Source organism: Olea europaea, chromosome 1, assembly GCF_002742605.1.
Source record: "Olea europaea var. sylvestris chromosome 1, O_europaea_v1, whole genome shotgun sequence".
Lineage (NCBI taxonomy): Eukaryota > Viridiplantae > Streptophyta > Magnoliopsida > Lamiales > Oleaceae > Olea > Olea europaea.
Genome location: NC_036237.1, coordinates 33763480 through 33782758, shown reverse-complemented (window position 1 = coordinate 33782758; position 19279 = coordinate 33763480). Strand labels below are relative to the sequence as shown.

The 19279-nt window shown below is 35.1% G+C and overlaps 2 protein-coding genes across 6 annotated transcripts; both read right to left on the bottom strand.

The window, feature by feature from the left end:
- Positions 1-9297: 9297 nt before the first annotated feature.
- Positions 9298-14057, bottom strand: LOC111402144 (cysteine-rich receptor-like protein kinase 2). Of its 5 annotated transcripts, none has more exons than XM_023030256.1 (8): positions 13984-14057; positions 12157-12939; positions 11526-11639; positions 11154-11293; positions 10739-10949; positions 10384-10618; positions 9971-10121; positions 9298-9879 (listed from the first exon to the last, which is right to left on the bottom strand). In XM_023030256.1, exons 2-8 carry the CDS (start codon positions 12908-12910, stop codon positions 9538-9540), a joined length of 1947 nt encoding a protein of 648 aa, XP_022886024.1. In that variant the 5' UTR covers positions 12911-12939; positions 13984-14057; the 3' UTR covers positions 9298-9537. The 5 variants fall into 5 exon arrangements, with proteins under 5 accessions (XP_022886024.1, XP_022886014.1, XP_022886051.1 ...); XM_023030246.1 differs by having other exon boundaries at positions 12157-12967; positions 13984-14050; XM_023030283.1 differs by lacking the exon at positions 13984-14057 and adding an exon at positions 13807-13829.
- Positions 14058-16158: 2101 nt separating this feature from the next.
- Positions 16159-18898, bottom strand: LOC111407721 (pentatricopeptide repeat-containing protein At4g28010-like). The gene is given in 3 exon segments (XM_023037365.1): positions 16159-16495; positions 16699-18794; positions 18892-18898. Coding segments are annotated over 2 exon segments (1512 nt in total). The 3' UTR covers positions 16159-16495; positions 16699-17289.
- Between the last annotated feature and the right edge of the window lie 381 nt (positions 18899-19279).

The following is a 19279-nucleotide window of genomic DNA, read 5'->3' as shown; positions in this document are numbered from 1 at the left end:
TTCCCCTGAAGTGTCAAATTTCGTCACTTCGAATTGCTATTCAGGAAAGTTTGACAACTGAAGAAAATGCCCGCCTTCGATTGGAAGAGCTGGAAGCTTTGGATGAGAAGAGGTTAGAAGCACAAATGCATCTAGAGTGCTATCAAGCTCGAATGGCCAAGTCTTTCAACAAAAAGGTGCGACCAAGATCATTTCAAATTGGAGATCTGGTACTTTCCGTGTGCAGGCCAATCATAATCACAAGAAAAACAGGGGGCAAGTTCCAACCTAAATGGGATGGTCCATTTCTTGTTACCCATGCATTCACTAACGGAGCGTATAAGATCGTCGACAAAGATGGATTGCAAATCAGACCTATCAATGGAAAATTTTTAAAGTGTTTTTACGCCTGAAGTTTTTTATTTTTAAATTTTTCATTGTACAAAAAAAATTGTGTTCTTGTAATGAACTACGTTCGACTTGATTCCGTTTGGGTACGTAGGTAGCTTGAATAAATTATAAATTCATGTTCAGTCACAACTAATAAATTCATTCAATTTGTTTATCACTTGCTGTAAAAAAAAGACACAAGAAGCATGAAAATGAAAAATTCATCCAAATAAGAATAGTAAGTCAAAATTCAAACAATATGATCTTAAAAAAAAAAAGAGATCAGAAAGTCATGACTTTGTCAGGATCACTCACCATTGATCACTCGCGGGAAACTATCTTCAAGGGTCTTCCTTTTCTGGTCAATGGATGCTATGATAGCGACATCTCTTGCCTATACTTCTTCCAATGCTGCCTTCTTGGTTCCAATCATACTTGTTTCTTCCTCTTGGGCTTGAAGTTCATCACGAAGTCTATCTAGCTCAAAGGTTAGCTCACTAATTTTGCCTCTCAACGAAGAACACGTGGAATCCTTTACTTCCAGTTGAATGTTCAAAAGTTTCAACTCCTCCGCCTTTTCTTCAACGGTTGGACAATCCAAGTGCTGCTTTCTTTCAGACAAGTAAGAGTCAATTTTTTTAGAAACACATCCATGCGTTTCATCAAAGGTGCTGAGTCTGCGTGGAATGAGTTGGAAATCACATTCTGAAGAATTAAATTATTTTCATCCCACCAAGATCGAATATTGGAGAATCCATACTTTAAGACATCCTTAAAACATTTCTGGAGGTAATTATTCATAGCTTCTTGCAAAGTAGCCTTCAGATAAGGAGACTCTTGGGTAATTCCAGGTGGAGGACCAGACATGAAAGAACAGATTGGAGCAACCCGATGATTATTTGTTTGTGAAGGCGGAATACTGACTAAAGCCAACGAAGATGGAACGATAGGAACTCCTTGATTGACCTCTGAAATATTAGCTCTCACAGTTCCTGAATTTACTTCATCTTCAGCATTAAAATTGTCCATGATATGCACCAAAGTACCTTCATTGATGGTGCCTGGATATTTGTAAAGGTCATGAGAATCATTAATACCATCTATTCCTTGAAGTGCATCGATTCGCCCGTCATTTTCGCCAGTCTGATTTTGCAAAAAGTTTGGATTCATTGAGAAATTTAGTTCTTTAGGGACGCTCGGAAAACCTACAAGAAATAGAACATGGTTTCAAAAAAAAAAAGGGAAAAAGTGCAGTAAACAACAACAGGACACATACCTGCATTTCGTGTCCTGGGCAACATGTACAAAAATCCATCATTTGATGATGTGTTCGGGAGGCTGAGGTTAACGTGAGAAACTCCAACTTCACCTTTTGAAAGACTCGGAATAGCTTGAAGCGGCCTCAGTTCTATTGGTCGTTTGATTTTGTATAATCGAGAAAGAGGAGCCTGAAATTGAAGATTGTGACAGAAAATCAGATACAAACAATACATAAAATAAAAAATAAAAAAAATAAAGGAAGGACTATACTTGATCTCCAGAACTTTCATCTTCTGGAGTCACAGTTTTTCCTGGTGCTCGTGATGCTCGATCTCCAGGACTACTGTGATCTGGAATCAAAATTGCTTCTGGCACCTTATCAGCAGGCTCAGAGGTGGCAGCAACCTTTGCCGAGGGAACTATGATTTTAATCCTCTTAATACCCTTTTCATTTTGCTGGTTTAGATCTCTCTTTCGAGAAGCCTCTTCAGGAGCAGCATTTGGAGGGTTTAACCCTCTAGCTAAAATCCTGTTCGGAGTGGAGCCAAGAACAAAGTCACGGCTCTCACTAGAAAATAAGACATACACCTAGACCTTGGTCAAAAGTGGTAACACTTTGCTATTCCACCAAGCCTGTATTCAACATCAATGTTTTGATGTATATCCCTCACATACTCTGGAATATGAAATACAGACCCACTTTTTGTCCGAGTTAGGGACAACCAAACCCGATACATGTCGCCTACACTGGGGGCAATATTCAACTTTCTTGGTGAACCGGGAAGTTTCTGTCTAAAGCTAAACTGTCTCGCAAACCTGTGAGGATTATACGCCTCAAGAATGAAAGGTGAATTTCCTCAACGATAAGAGACAAATCCAAATCGAATACTCATCATGAATTCTGAAGTATCTGCAGACCTCGGTTGGTCGTCCACACGTACATCAGGATGAGACGATGAGGGTAATGGATTCCAGGAAAAGTTATCGGTGTTCATCGCTCCACGGATAAATTCCCGACAATCAACGACATTTTTCTCCCAAGATTGAAAAGCATTCAGAGTTCCGGCATATCTTCGAATTATAGGGCGAGAATAACTCTTGTCTACATGAGCATAAACACCTCGGACAAAATAAGTTGATGCCCAAGCATAAAGAAAATGTCCAGGAAATGAATGTGAAATTGAGCCAAGGTCTGGATTTGCCTGATAGTTAGATGTTCGTGTAAGTCCACTATAAATGCTCGCCAATATGGGTGGAACTAGACCATAAGTGTACCCGCCTGCCATCCTAGAAGATGCTTTAAAAGTCCCAACTCTTAGACTTTCGTCCCCAGACGGAAGAACGAAGCGACAAAGCCATAGGGAGAGATAGGCTGCTATCTTTAATTCCTCTTCTTCTTCCATAGACAGAGATGCTGGAAAATTGCCCCAATGACGTCGATCCCTACGAGTAATGTCTCTCGGCTTGTCTGCCACCACGGGCCTCAGTATTTCCTTCGATGTTCTTTGATGGCGCCTTTTGAATGGATTTAAATTCATAGCATTCTTATAATTTTTGTGTTGTCAAGGGTTTGGGACACAACCATTCTCATGAAACCAAAAATTAATCCACTGTTCGTGAGTAACTCTGTCAGATTCATTCGCATGGGCAATCAATGCGAAAACATTAAAGAGATACAAACAAGACTTGGGAAGATGATCCGTTAACTCTGAAAGGCTTGGGACTACTTCCTCATAATAATGACCCATCATCGAAAGTCCACTTATCTCACAGATGTCCCAAAGAGAAATGCCAATTTCACCATTGGCAGTCACAAAGGTGTTGGTTTCTGGACACCAAACCTCACAAAGAGCTCTGTAAATGGAGTTTGGGCAATGGTAATCTTTTACAGCAGAACCGACTGCAAAAGCTAACTCTCGGAGATTCCTCTTGAGTAGAAGTTTTTGGAACCACAAAGACCACTCCCAAAATTTTGGAAGAAAAGAAATCTCTCCTCGACTAACCAGTGCGCTTCCCCATCGTATCTCTCTATTATCAATTCTCTTACAAATCACAGCCCTTGGAATGTACTCCATGCTCTGGGAATGATGGGGTGGAAGACCCAAAAAGGGAAGATGACTGCCAGAGCGATTGGACTTGCTAGTATCCAAACTCTCGTGACAATCACTAATGGTGGACATATGCAACTCCGACAATGGCTCCAGAAGGTCGAGGGAAGGATCTGTCGTTGGCTTATGGACAATAACTTTAAGTTCACCTCGTAGGCCGGTCTGGGCATGGTACTTCACATCAGTATCTTTGAAACGCAGATAACTTTTGCCTTGATTTTTAAACTCAACAATTTCGTGCATGTTAGAACACACTTTATCATTAGAACTTGTTCCAGCCAAAAAAAAAAAAAAAAAGCCAGCCAAAAAAAAAAAAGGGACAGAAAACCTTTCAAATTGGTTTATTGTCTAAAATCTCGAGTTTTCAAAATATGTAAGCAGTCTCTACAAAAAATGCCTTGGATGGTCAAAGGAACAGGTCCTTGATCCCCAAGCACGGACAGTTGAAGGAGTCACTCCTTGGTCCTCAACACAAAGTGTCTTGGACGATGGAAGGAACAGGTCCTTGGTCCTCAACACAAAGTGTCTTGGACGATGGAAGGAGCAGGTCCTTGGTCCTTAACAAAAAGTGCATTGGATAGTAAAAAGTGATAGTCCTTGATCCTCAACATGTACGAAGGAGTCACTCCTTGGTCCTCAACACAAAGTGTCTCGGACAGTTGAAGGAGCCAGTCCTTAGTCCTCAACACAAAGTGTCATGGACGATTGAAGTAACAAGTCCTTGGTCCTCAATACAAAGTGTCTTGGACAGTTGAATGAGACAGTCCTTGGTCCTTAATACAAAGTGTCTTGGACAATGGAAGGAGCAGGTCCTTGGTCCTCAACAAAAAGTGCATTGGATGGTGGAAAATGAAAGTCTTTGGTCCTCAATGTGTATGAAGGTTTGCAAATTTAAGTTTGTTCATAATCATATATTTCCTCAACTCATAAAATAATTGTAAAAAATAAAAACCTCTTCACAAAGAAAATCTTGATTCGCTCCAAAGAATTGAAACCCTATAAAAAAAATAAAGAATGTTAGTTTCAATTTTGTTAAAAATAATCACACCAAAATAATCAACAAAAAAAAAGTGTCAAAATAAAGGAGCAGTTAAAAAATAAAAATAATAATAATAATAAAGACAAAAAAACAAAACAAGAACAAGAACAAGAACAAGAAACAAAAAAAAAATGGTTTCTGCAGTTGGCAAACCAATTGGAATTGAAAATATATATATATGTATATATACTCAAAAAAAAAAAATAGGGTTGATCTCTGCGTGACTTGTGAATCAGCTTGAAAATTGGGTTCTACACAGGAACCAATTAGTTAATTGGTTTACGTGCAAAGCCAACATTTACTTATTAATTAAAATAAATGGTTTGGTTTATGAAGCCAAACGATTGTTTGGTTCACGGCAGCGGAAAACCAAGAAAGCTAATTGATAACATAAAATAAAATATAAAATCAATTTTGGTTTAATGGGCAAAAAACCAAAACACGAAACCAAATAAATCTGTTTGGACAGATTTGATTGATAGAAACCAAACTTCTCCAAATTTAAATCTATTTGGTTTTGTGAAAACCTAGACATAATAAAAAAAAAATAAAAAAAAAAGGGAAGAAGGAATTTGTACTATTCAATTCCAACAATTGGAATTGCGTCCATGAATTAGAAAAAGAAAAAGAAACTGAAAAAAAGAGTCAAACAAACAAAAATGAAGAAGAAGAATAAGATGTAAAACAAGAACAGTATTTATAAAAAAAAAAAAAAAAAAAAAGAAATAAAAGAATTGAAACCCTGCAAGTAAAAAAAAATGTTAACTTCAACTTTGTTAAAACAAAGATAATAATAATAATAATAACAACAATAAAGCCAATTCCGAATCCAATTGCAATTGGAATTGTTAATTTAAATTTAAAAAAATGAAAACAAAAGCAAATTTGTTTGATTTTTGAATTGTTAATTTAAATAAAAAAAAAGGTTGCCAAATTTAATTCGGTTGAAACCATGGAAACCAAAGCAAATTTTGTTTGGTTTCTGCATTTCTTGGTTAATGGTTTCCGCCAAATTGGCGACGGAAATAGTCTAATTTTTTTTTTGGTTGGTTTCCACCTCAGAAACCAACAAAGAAATAAAAAAAAAAATTGAAAAAGAAAGAAAGAAAGAAAGCAAGGAAACGAGAGGGAGAGAGATAAATAAATAATTCATCACCTCTGTTTGGAAGACTTAACAGATTTGTTCCCAAGTCTCATAATTTTTTCGTATAAATAGGCGGGTATCGAACTTTACTCAAACCCAATTTACTATGAACGTGAAAAGCTTGTTTAAATCAAATTTGGTATAGGTCTATAAAATAAATAAATAATCAAACTTCAACCAAAAAAAAAAAATCTTATTCTCGAATTTGAAGAATAAACTTTTTATCAAATTTACATTCTGTCCTCAAATCTTCCAGCCGTATTAATTTACTAACGGGATGTTTGAGGTCAAACCAAATAAAAAAAGTCAAAATCGAACAAATCAAAAAAAAAATCGAAAATCAAGATTCATTAATTTATTTATTTCATAATAAATAAATAAATCTTGAGGGGGCATTTGTAGACATAAAAATAAAATAAAATGAAATGGATTGGATCGATTTAAATTATTAGCCCAATTAAATTAAAATCTACTAAAGTCCATAAAACCCAAAGGTCCATACCAAATTTTAAATAAATAAACAAACAAATAAAATAAACAAACAAAATAAATAAAATCATAATTGCTCAATTATCTCTTTTAATTAAATATAATTGAGTAATTACCAAAATTAGCCCGAATCCTCCCCTATAAATAAGACCAATGGTTCATAAGACAACACACAGAAAAAGCAAGCAAGAAAAGAAAGCAAAAAACACCACGAAGTGCTGAAGAAATCTCAAGGCTGAAAAAAGGGAAGAAATTCTGTCAAGCCTTAACTCGGTGAACCCCAAGAAGATAAAAATCTTCTTCGAATCAAAAAGGTTCACACCAAATTCAAGAAGATCAAAGTGTTCTTCAAATTAAATCAAATTCAAGTCTAAGTCCAAGCCTCAAAATTCAAATTCTAAACAAGTCAAATATCGACAAATCAAATTTTCAACAAATTATTGAAGATTAGGATTTAAGCCACGTGGCCCCTCATCTTCAAATATTCAGATCATTAATCAGAGGATTTTGCAATTTTGCAACTACAAGAAGGTCAACATCACTTGTATTTATCTAAATACAATTTGTAACGATTTCTGTATTTTAATATACGAAATTCCGTCGTACAGTGTTCATTACGTAGTAATCATATGATTGAAAAGTATAAGAAAGTATTAGAATCTATTATGCTAAACAAACCAAAAGTTCTGAAAATTTTATGTAACAAGGTCAGGTCGAGGAAGAGAACCAGAAGAAAGACTTCAGTTAAAAAGATCATGACTTGTAAGCGATAGTTGGTCCATTTGCTTGACTTATGATATTGTCATTGGTCCATGGAGACAGCATGACTCAATAGTGGATCAAGGAATTCATCTAAACTAAGGCAGACGCTTGATGGCCGCCCAATATATTTGGCAGAGCTAACACGATTGACTACTATGGCTCGTTAGGTGATTGCTCCGCCACTGGCATGAATTGATTTTCTAGTTGTTTGGGGTAAAAATCATAAGTGCAAGACATTGTCAAGCTCGTAGTAAAGTGAATTTGATGAGTTCACACTATTATGATCTAAATTAATCCTCCTATATATTTAAACTAAAGCAGAAATTTAAAAGGAGAAGTGGATTTTGTTCTAATTTTTAAACTAAAACTGAGCTATTATAAACTAACTAATTGGCACATTTGGTTTTGAGATTAAAATAATGAGAAAAAGTGCTAGGACTCACGATTTAACCCTTAATTATTCCATTTGATTTATCATACAAAGTCATTAAAAATAATTAATGTGTATTTGACTGAACTTCTCAAATTTAATTGCAAATATCGCTTTTGCAAATTTAATTCTACTTAAAACTCACTATAATATCTCATGAATGTCAACCTAATTAAATGCATTACTCTACCCAAAAAATCATGTAATGACCGAGATAACTTTAGAAGTATATCTCTATTTTCTACTTAAATTACTGACTTTTACCACTTAGGCCCTGTTTGATTGCAGCATTTTTCATGGAAAATGTCACATCCAAGGAAAATAATTTCCACTTTGACTCTTTGATTCGCATGTGGAAATGAAATTCGAATTCTTATGCACAACCATTTAAAGCATGTGTTTTGCCAATTTCATGGAAAACGAATTCTTATAGATATGGTGGTTTTTTGTTTTCCAACTTAGGTGGAATTCCTTTTCCTTTTCCTCCTTCGCAATCAAACAGGGCTTTATGGTACTCCACCAATTTACACTCTTGACAGAATGCAAGAAAGAAATTCAAATTGAAGTGAATCGTAACTGAAATAACTCAACTGAGAAATGAAATCTTAACGAGGGAAAGCAAATATGCTATTTGATTGACTTTCATGTAGTCATCAGAATGGTAGAAAGAGATTCAAACATATTGTGGATCAATTTTCTAGTTTTGTACATGACTCTTGCCTCTTGGTAAACCAATTGACTGGAGATGTGACGTGAAACGTCTCTTCAAGTTAGTCACCAAAGTTGTCTACCTGCTTCTGAGATGTCCACTTGGCTGATCTCGAATATATTGAATGGGACCTTACCTTACACATTAATCATGTAATGAGCACGATTATCACATATTTCTTGAGAGATGTGACAATTTACCCGAAAGCGAGCTTTTCAATCATTCAACTTCGAGGTAAGAAACCATGTCGAAATTCAGCCATGATTACTAGACAAGGCAATAACCTTTACCTTCGATTCCCGACGTCGGTTTTTTGACAAATAAGTTAACGATATTAAATGGAGACATACAATGACTTACAAAGTTAACACGAATCACATGACTTTTATGTAGCCTTAAACAACCGGTCTATGATAAAGAAGGGGTCAAATCAAGCCTTAGCTTAACGATGTTAAATACAATTAGAGTCGTTGTAACGAGAGAAGATGCACGGCAAGACAATTTTTTTAGTTGTGTTATCGAATCATTTTATTAATATATCTTTATACATTTATGCTCTACATTTAACTGAAATTTCAAAATTGAATTAGATGTAATCAGTGCTTTTTTTATGTTGGTTAATTTGTAATGAAATGTCCAACCTTAACTTGACAATGAGTCATATAATTACTTCGTACACAACTGATTTATTAGTAATTTAGATTTAGGACCCTTTTAACGGTTTTTGAAAAGTTAAAAGCTGCTCTTGAAATTAAGTTCCTTTTGAACATGTTTAGATAATATTCTAAAAGTGTCTTATATGCCTAGAAGAACTTTGAAGGAAAGTTGATCTAAGATAACTTCCTCATAAATTTTTTCTACAAAAAGTAGAAGCAAAAATAAAAGTCCTGCAAAACAGATAATTAGTATCCTCTCATTGAAAATAGAAGGAATTAAGTGATACTTTGCCAAATAAATGGTAGTTGCTAGACAATTTTCCAGCTGATTAAAATTAATTGTACAATAAGCAAAACTGTAAAAATTTAATTTTTGTTACTTGAGAGACTAGTAATGGAAGAAAACTTCAAACTAGTATTAACACAAACACTATCATTCAAAATTATTAAAAAAAAATAATAATTCAACAACACCCTTATCTTATATCACCTTTTCCTTTACAACTCCATATCAACTGCTGTGTCCAAAATTTCCAGCTAAAATTTGCCAATCAAATTCATATTTTTGAAGTCACCTAGGATAGAAAATACTTTGGGATATGCTTGCAACTGAATCATGATTCCCATAAATGATGGGCGAAGTTGGGTTTTCGCACGTATCATTAAGTTCCATAGTCTTTTCATCCATGAAAGGGGGATTCGTCGGTGCAGGAAGGTGCTCTTCTTTCTTTACCAGCATCTGTAGTGCTTTAGACATGGATGGTCGTAGGGATGGGATCTCTTGTGTGCACAGAAGTCCAACATGAACAACCCTTAGAATCTCATTCTTCACATCGATGTTATGATAATTATGCAGCATTAAGTTTGGATCGAACAGCTCATCCACTATTCTTTGCTGGAAATGATCCCATGCCTGTTTCATCCAAAATATTGCAACAGTTTAGAAAAAGGTCACATGCCTGACTAAAAAAATTCGATAGAATGGCAAAGACTTTAGAACTGACAATAGATATTAAGCTCTCTGAATACTCTGCTTCTTTGCTCCTGTTATTTTGTCTCCCTGTGACAATTTCAAGCAAAAGTACACCAAAGCTATACACATCTGCTTTTTCTGTTAACTGACCATGGGCTAAGTATTCTGGAGCCATATATCCTCTGCATATTTGGAAATTCAAGATAATTTATGAGATCAATTTGTCAATTTGGTTGAGCATGCTTGAAAGTGAGAACTCACTTTCAATTTACTTATTTTTCCGAAACATGATTTTCGGAGTTACTTTTCTTTATTTCATTTTTTTTTTTTTTTCCCTAATTTAACTTGCGTTTCTACAAAACCAGGTCCCAACTTAGTTTCGGACTGAGAACCATTAATCATAGACTATTTAGGCTTTTACATTTGGAAGAAAACAATACTCACAAAGTTCCGGCAATGGCAGTGCTAATATGACTTTTATCTGCTTGGAAAGTCCTGGCCAACCCAAAATCGGCAATTTTAGCCCGGAGTCGAGAATCCAAGAGGATATTACTTGCTTTGATGTCTCTATGAATAATTCTGGTATTTGTGTTTTCGTGAAGGCACACCAACCCTTCTGCTGTCCCTATAATTATCTCGTATCTCTTCTCCCAATTTAGTGCTTTTCCTTTGCTTGGATCTGTCAAATTCGACATAGCAGCAGCATCTCCAATTAATCACTTATAATATATATATATAACAGCAATGCATAATCTACATCAATTAATGGATTAACCTAAATTTGAAATTTAGAAGTTACCAAAGATAAAGAGATCAAGACTCTTGTTTGGTAAAAATTCATATACAAGAAGGCTTTCAGGTCCCGAACAACTGCATCCCAACAACCTGACCAGATTTTTGTGCTCGACGCTGCTGATAATATTGACTTCATTGTAAAAATCTCCTGCTCTATGTTTGTTGTTATAGAAAAGCCTCTTGACGGCAATCTCTCTTCCGTCTTGCAGAACTCCCTGCACAAACACAAAATTTAAGCTTATACAATAAATTCTTGGTCAGATATATAAATTCTTTTTCACTCTGTGTACGGTTTTATGTTCTAAAATATTCTATTAAGATCGTATCACTCTTATGAACACAAGCCTCTTTCAAGTCTACATAGAAAATTAAAAATAAAAGTAAAAATAAATAGCTTCTATAAGTTTGCTGAGCATTACCTTATACACTGTACCAAATCCACCTTGCCCAAGCTTGTTGGCTTCATCAAAAGAAGCAGTTGCTTTCTCAAGCGTGGAATATTTGAAGTTCAAGCTGCTGTCATGCAGGGTCCTCACCAGTTTTTCTGCATCACTGGAACCTGGAATTACAGAGAAACTTCACATTATTGAGATTGAGAGCCTACATTCTACAGAATGCTCGGAAAAAATTATTCAAAAATCTTGAAGTACAAAAAGTGCAAAATGATGCAATAAGGTATTGTGATGCCGTTGTTAACAATTCTAATGTAGTGTAATTTCTCAATGCTTATGATCGAATAACTGCCTTTTACAGCTGACATTTCACACTTAATATAGACTAAATATTTCTACCTTTCCTCTTCTTCTCTATTGTTTTGTGATTCCAGATGTAAAATCCAATGACAGCTCCAACAATCAAAACAAGTACTGCACTAGCTACTGAGACGACAATACCTATTACTTTCCCTGCAGAAGTCAGTTGAAAATTCATGATCAGGCCAGATAGATAAAAATTTAAAATATTTAACTAGATAAAAATTTAAAATATTTAACTCCTTAAGCAACATAATAACTTCCTTTAAAATTCAAAAACAGGGAAGAAACAAAAAAATTACCGGGGAAATGATAACTGAGGTTCCCAACCTATGCAAAATATAAAAAGCAAGTCTTTGAGATTTATTTTTTTCACGTGTGGTTTCCCAACTTTTCATTTTTGTAGCAAATCCTCGGTTTCTTTTCAGTTAACCTTTATAAAATCACATGACTACATGTTTGTATACCCTTCTCCCTACACCCTGCTGCTCTTTCCCCCCAACTTGCTACATTTCTTGTAGGTTCGAGAATGAAGTTGTGATTTTTCCAAAATACAGAGAAAAGGGAAGAAGAAAAAACTTCAACCTTCAAAATTTAAGAGCTTTCACAATAAAGAGAGAGAAGATTTACAATAGAATTTCCAGGGAGAAGATCATAAAGTTCGTTTTACCTCTTGAACTTCCATTTCTCGGTATAGGATTAAGAAAGTTGGTTTCAGAGTACCTAACGAAGCACCCTGTATTCAAAACCCGGCCCTCAGACCATGGCAAGCATCCCAATATAGATGCAGATGCATTCTGCAAACAAGCTCTGCAAGAACTAGCACTAAGAGTCCTCCAGCAGTTAGCAAGAACATAAGCTGATTCATTTGTTCTGGACACAGGCACTTGAGCCCGTGCAAAGCCGTTGTTGTTTGGTGCAGCTGAAACTGCTTGTACCACAGCCTGCCTTGCTGAATTCTGAAATGCAGAACTCTTTTGGGTTCTATTATCACAGATTGCCGTGTCAATTGGTCCAGCATACTCTTGATCGAAACTGTAATTCTGAACTCGCATGAAGCAGCCATCTAGGAAAATCCTTCCACCGTTGTTAGGAAAGCACTGAGGAAGAATAGTGCGCATTTCAGCATAGCATAATACGCAGTCAGATAAAGAAAGATCATCATAGCATTGTGCTAGTCCATAATTAGCATCAGGTCCTGAACCCACTACTGCCCTGCCAAAACCCGAAGTTCGCATCTGCACACTTATGTTCTCCATTACGTCAACAAAGTTCAGGACGAAAATGGAGGAGTTGTGCTCACGTTGGTTCCCGCACATGAGCCGAACAATCTGAGTTCTTGGCTCCCCCAATGATGCGTCTGGTGATAGCAAAGTCACAAGAATAATGATGATAGCAGTTGGACTGAGAATGGATTCCTTCATTTTCTGAATTGATTTTGTCTTCCAATCGTCTGTTATAGGCAGTGTTCAGTTCAAAATCTAAGATAAAAAATTACAAAAATCAAGATACTCATAGAATATTGAAAAGATACTCGAGCATATTATAAATTATAGTTGAAACAACACAACTGACTTTAACAAGGGAAAATGGCAAATTAACTATTTGCTGGAGTCTTGACTTTCTTAAGTAAATACTTCAATGATCATTAACTTCTTCAATGCCTTTTCATTCAGCAGTAAAAGCATGATCAACATAAAGAACTAGATAGGATAGGATTATTGTATAGCCAGATTAATGAAGATGAAGAAGAGATAAAAAGGTGTGAAAACCAAGCAGCTAATCAAGAATTCGCCTTCAAAGAGAAGAATAAAGCTCTTTGCTAGAAAAGTTTTGACATGTAGGTTGATATACACTCACATGTGGTGGGACCTGCGTGGGATCCGCTTGAATAAAAAATGTCAAAAAAAGTGCACCCACCCCCCTCCATTGTGAGTATATGTCAGGGAGGATCCTCCCTGGCAACATGGCTTGGTCTGAAAGAAAGAGACTCATTATGCAACAAGTCAAAAAGGTGTATCAAAAATATTTATGCAGTCATTTGGATCTATGATAACAAAACCAGATGGAGACTTTACATTTTCAACCCACCGAAAATTCCCTCAACCTTTCAGATTTCATCAAAAATCATTTTCTTGGTAGAAAGGTCAAATTTTAGATGAAAAACACAGATGTCATTTGTTTAGTATCATATCTTTGTACGAGAGAAAAAGCTGCAGAAAGTAAGGCCATAAATTGGATTAAAGATTGATGAATAATGCAATATGGAAAACGATGTCAATGCTGATAATGACACCTCAACAGAAAATCAAGACCCCACTTCAACTACACTTAGAATTAGTAGCCAGGAGCCAACTCAATCCATAAAAACTTTCACTCCACGACAAGATATTTGCATAAAATATACAGCCACTACAAAGAAAAATCCAGACATTTAATTTAACATTCAAGCAAATAGTCAATATTTAAATTTATAAAAAAAGGGAAAGTGATGTACCTTACACAAACTTACACCTCAGTTTTGAATTTTGAGGCAGTATTCAAAGACTTAAAGTCTTATAAATATAAAATCTATACTCAATTCTTCGGATTAGCACCTAATCATGTTGACAATATAACTTATATTCATTTGTCAAAATTTATAAAATTTTACTAAAACAACAAATAGAAATTAAAAACATATTTTCTACTTTTATTTTTCTTAAATTTTCAGATGAGTATTCATATTCTTATATGAATACTGTGAGTGATAATTTTAATTATAAGAACCAAATGCCTGAGGATTCTAGAAGAAAAAGCTACTACATTTACTAAGAACAAAGTAGCATTTGAGCTTAACACCAAAAAAAAAAGTAATAATAATAATAAATAAATAAATAAAAAGATAAGAGAGAGGGAGAGAAGATTATCAAACAGTAGCAACCAATCAAATCACATAATTGTTCGACTTCGAGAAGCCAGAAACATCGAGAACACAAAAACCGAAAGAGATCAAACGAACCCAGCAAAAATTCAGAGAAAAAAACATGCCAATAAGCTCAAAAATACTAAAAGATACCACCTTCTTCACACGGGCAGCTGAAGTTTATCGTTTTGATTCTAAAACTTATCGACCCTTGGCTTCTTCACATCTATGAGATCGAAGAAAATGAAAATATGAAAGAAGTTATGAAGAAGAACAAACGATTGACTGAATTTTGAAGGGATTTCCATTTTTTTGTTCCAAATGACTGTTATATAAAACGCGGTTCAGAAACGAGTTTTCTCTGTCTACAAGTCTAACATTTGTGGGGTCGTTTTGACAGTTGATCGAATTATTCAAGAGGAAATTAATTAATTAATACGAATTTACAAATTGATTAAGGATATGGCTAGATAGATAAATCTCTTTGTTAATATTTTTTGAACCATTTTCCAGTACAAATTTGGCTCGACTGCTTGGATCGAGTTTAGAGTTTAGACGAGTACCATCTAGATAGTCGTCTTAGAATATGAACTTCGTTGTTGTACTTGATTTTGTTAACACATGATACTTTTGAACGTGCATTTTATTTAAATAATTTAATAAATAATTAAATTCAGTAGAGTATAACCGATTTGTTTAGAATAAACGAGGTCAATTATTCATTTTTGAAATGAAATCATAGCTTTTCATTAGAGTAATGTTATTCTTAGTTGCTCACAGCGACAGTCACCCTACGTGGCATACACATGACAGGTGATTATTTGATACATTAATGTAGTAATTTTTTTATTCATTAATGCATCAAATAACTACATGTCATGCATATATCACATAGGACGACTATTGCAGTGAGCGACTGCAAATAGCATTATTCTTTTTTGTATGTGGAATAATATTTCATACTCATGAGAGGATTAATTTTTGTATGTGAAGGTTCAAGTCTGTCGACATCACAAGAAGTTAACTAAATGAAATATATTTGGAGAACGAAAATTTGCGATAATGATAAAAAATGTACAACTTAATTATACTTTTAAACAGAAATATGTGTACAAGTGGTACATTCTCGTAAATGAAGCTTATTGATAGTTTTGACCATACACGGAGAAATCTTCTTCATTATATATAATAAAGGAACTTCCCCAGGAAAAAAAATAAAAAAGTTACAACAAAATTTATACGTACTTATATCGCCTAGAGTTATATTTCCTTGTTCATTACCAACCATCTTAGATCATACACAAAAACACCATTTAGGTTGTAAAATTAAACATATTTAGCTTAAATTTAAAGAAGCTCTAGTCAATAAAAGTGTGACAATCTCGTCAAAACAAACGTGAAACGTAAAGAAAAAAGGATAAACCAAAACTTAACGTGTCTTGTTAACAAATATTAAGAGCGTAGTTGCTCAAGGATTTTACGACTTATACATAAAAAATGTACATAATGCATTACATAATATGATGTGGGGGAAAAGATTGGATAAAAAAGTTAATTATGTTTTAAATTAACAAATGGTAGAGTGTCATGTTGCATCATGAAACCCCATTATGTAAATCTTAATATACATGTAGCAAGATCCATTGCTCAAAGTGTTGGAGTATAAGTAACAACGAACCAGGATGGGCAATAATAATTTATACCACCAATCTTGAATTTGTAGAAACAAAGAAGTTTGTTCTTAAATCTCTTAAAAAACAGCCAAGCTTTAAAACCATGATTATATTTACTTGTATGAGCAAGTCAGCTTCTATGTCTATGGGGTCACTTGTATGCGTTATTTGGTATCAGAAGCTCAACATTGCAATAGTATGACAACTTCGAAAGTTTTCTGGTATTTGGAGATTGGAGAAGAGCACGTCTTATCGAGGTTCTTCTCTTTCTTCCCTTTCAGAGACTGTTCCTTATGCTCTCCCTTCATATGTGCCTTTGACAGAGCCATATTTGGCCTCTATTTTCATCAATGATGTAACTAGATTAGATCTGGTCGAGTTGGGAGAGTAAGTTGGTAAAACAGTTTTATCGGAGATCTTTAACTTGCATTCTCGAAATAAAGTATATGCGGACCTCATCAGAATCTATATTGCAGGTTTTCCATCTCGACATGAATTAGCAGAACTAAAAAATAAATACACAAAGACCAGGAAAAACAACTTCTTCATATACACGTTACCCATGCAGTTAATATACAAGTTCATATAAGGCAACTCACACACACAGAGAGACAGAGAAAGAGAGAGGGATTACCCCCGAGTTTGGATCATCAAATAGATATGGATTGTCCAGAAGTTCTCGAGAGGAGACTTTCTAAGATTTTGATTGCTGTTTCTGATGCTCTTTCATCATTTTAACAGTTATCGCTACCACCCCACTAAGAACAACAGCCAACTATCTGATTCCCCCAAAAAATTGATTCTGGCTACATAAATCCTTTTTCCCTATCCCATTCGGTTCTTTGTCACCTTTACTAGAAGATCCATTGAAAATTTACAGTGATACGCTCAATGTTTGTTTGTCCTACCATCCAGTCTATTCACGTGATGTTAGTAGCAGATAAAAAGACAAATATAGCCTTCAATTTGTGGCATTGAGACTTGAAGGGAATCCACAAAAGCATCATTCATCACCATGAATTTTACTGAATTCAGGACATGGACAAATAGCCTTCAGCATTATTGAAAGTACTACTTCAGTGCTACAGAAAGTGCTTATGTATGAATCTTGGGAACAACCTTGTCGAGTTTCATTAACAACTCATCACATGAAACACCACCACTTTCCAATTTCTCTTGGGCAAAATTTGGTAGAAGCTCCACAATGTTTTGATCGTCAGAAGTATCACATAGAAACTTCATGATAGTTGAAGTGATTTCTGAGTAACAGTGCCTCAGACCCCATTTTTCGAAGTAAACCTATAATTTCTTCTGTTTTACCCTGTGCACTGAATCCCTTTATCAATGAATCATAAACAGAGATGTCCACTGAGAAGCCACATGCAGTCATTCTCTCAAACATCTCTTTAGCCTCTTCCACCAGTCCTAATCTTGATAACCTATGAATCAACATCGAAAAGGTAAAAGCATCAGGAGTCAAACCCCTTCTACTCATATCATTAAGTAGCTCATTGGCAAACTGAACATCCCCAGCCTTTATTGCTGAATCGACTGTGATATTATATGAGATAACATCTGGTTGAACTCTTCCATCAACCATCTCTTTAAACAACCTCTTTGCTTGCTCGAAACTACCCTCTCTGCACAAGGATGCCATCAATGTATTGTAGTCAGGCAGCGTAGGCATAAGACCTAAGGATCTCATTTTACTAAACAACCCTTTTGCAATGTTTATGATGTTACTTTTGCAAAATCCATCAATCATGACGCTGTAAGTCCGTGAATCAGGAATCAAGCTCAGTTGTAAAACCTCCTTCCACAGTTCCATAGCTTTTCCAACATTTCCTTCCTTCAGATAAGCTCCAATTAGTGCAGTATATGTCACCACATCACCAACTTTCTTACGCTTAACCATCTCACGATTAATTTTTGCAGCCTCGTAAAGACAGCCTTCTCTACAGAGCCCGTGGATCAACACGCTGATCGTTCAAGCATCTGGGTCAACATAATTCTTATTTGACAGCATCGAATCAAAAAGTTTCAGAGCATAGTTGATGTTCCCAACATCACAAAGTCCCCTCATAATCACATTGTAAGTGATCACATCAGGCTTCTTCCCCTTCTCCACCATCATTTCAAGTATCTTGAAAGCATCACTTAACAAACCTTCCTTGCATAATCCATTAATTAGAATGTTATATGTTCTGTTATTAGGCTCTTCACCCTTTTCCAGCATGAAATTAAACAGCTCCACCGCTTTTGCAATCTTCCCATCCTTGCAAAGCCCACTTATCAAACCTGTGAAGGTAATAACATCAGGACGAATTCCACGCTCCAACATAGTATTGAAAAAAACCTTGGCTTCCTTCATTCTTCCCATCTTACAAAGACCATTCATCAAGCACGTATACGTAACTTCATTAGGAGAGATTTCTTTTTCCAACATCTCGTTCAAAAGTTCCTTCCCTCTATCAACATCGTCATTAGTGCAGAGTCCATTTATAAGTGTGTTATATATATAAACATCCGGCTCCAACTGCTTCATCCTCATTTCCTCCAACAATCCCATTGCTTCATCAGTCTGACCCTTCACACAAAAACCATCCATCAGAATAGTGTAAGTAACCACGTTAGGAACACAATTAGCATGTTCCATCTTACTCCTCATATTTATAGCTTCATCCAAATTCCTCACCCTGCACAATCCTGAAAGATGAAGATAAAATGCACCTGGCTTATTGTAGACATAAAATAAATAAATATAAAAAATGAATTTGGTCGATTTAAATCATTAGCCCAATTAAATTAAAATCTACTAAAATCTAACAGCCCATCTCACTTTTTCGATAAAAAAATCATAATTACTCAATTATTTCTTTTAATTAAATATAATTGAGTGGTTACCAAAATTAGCACGAATTTTCCCTATAAATAGGACCAAAGATCCATGAAATGGGAGAAGAAGTGAAAAGTACAGAAGATGATTTCGAAGTATTGAAGAAATCCCAAAGTCTGAGGAAAAGAAAAAATCATCTCAAGTCTAAGTTCAGAGAACACGGAAAAGATCAAAATCTTCTTTAAATTAAGCAAGTTCAAGTCAAGTATAGTGCTTGTTTGGTAGGAATTTTAATAATTAATTTTTTGACCGTTAGAGATAAAGTATGTCCTATTTGTTATAAAAGAATTCAAAAATAACGGCTGAAATAGAGAAATAA

Coding starts and splice junctions, on each gene's coding strand:
- LOC111402144 (XM_023030256.1), bottom strand. CDS start 12,910: ATGAAGGAATCCATTCTCAGTCCAACTGCTATCATCATTATTCTTGTG. Junction 11,294..11,525: donor AATAGAGAAGAAGAGGAAAG/GTAGAAATATTT, acceptor CTGTAATTCCAG/GTTCCAGTGATGCAGAAAAA. Junction 10,950..11,153: donor GATTTGGTACAGTGTATAAG/GTAATGCTCAGC, acceptor GTGTTTGTGCAG/GGAGTTCTGCAAGACGGAAG.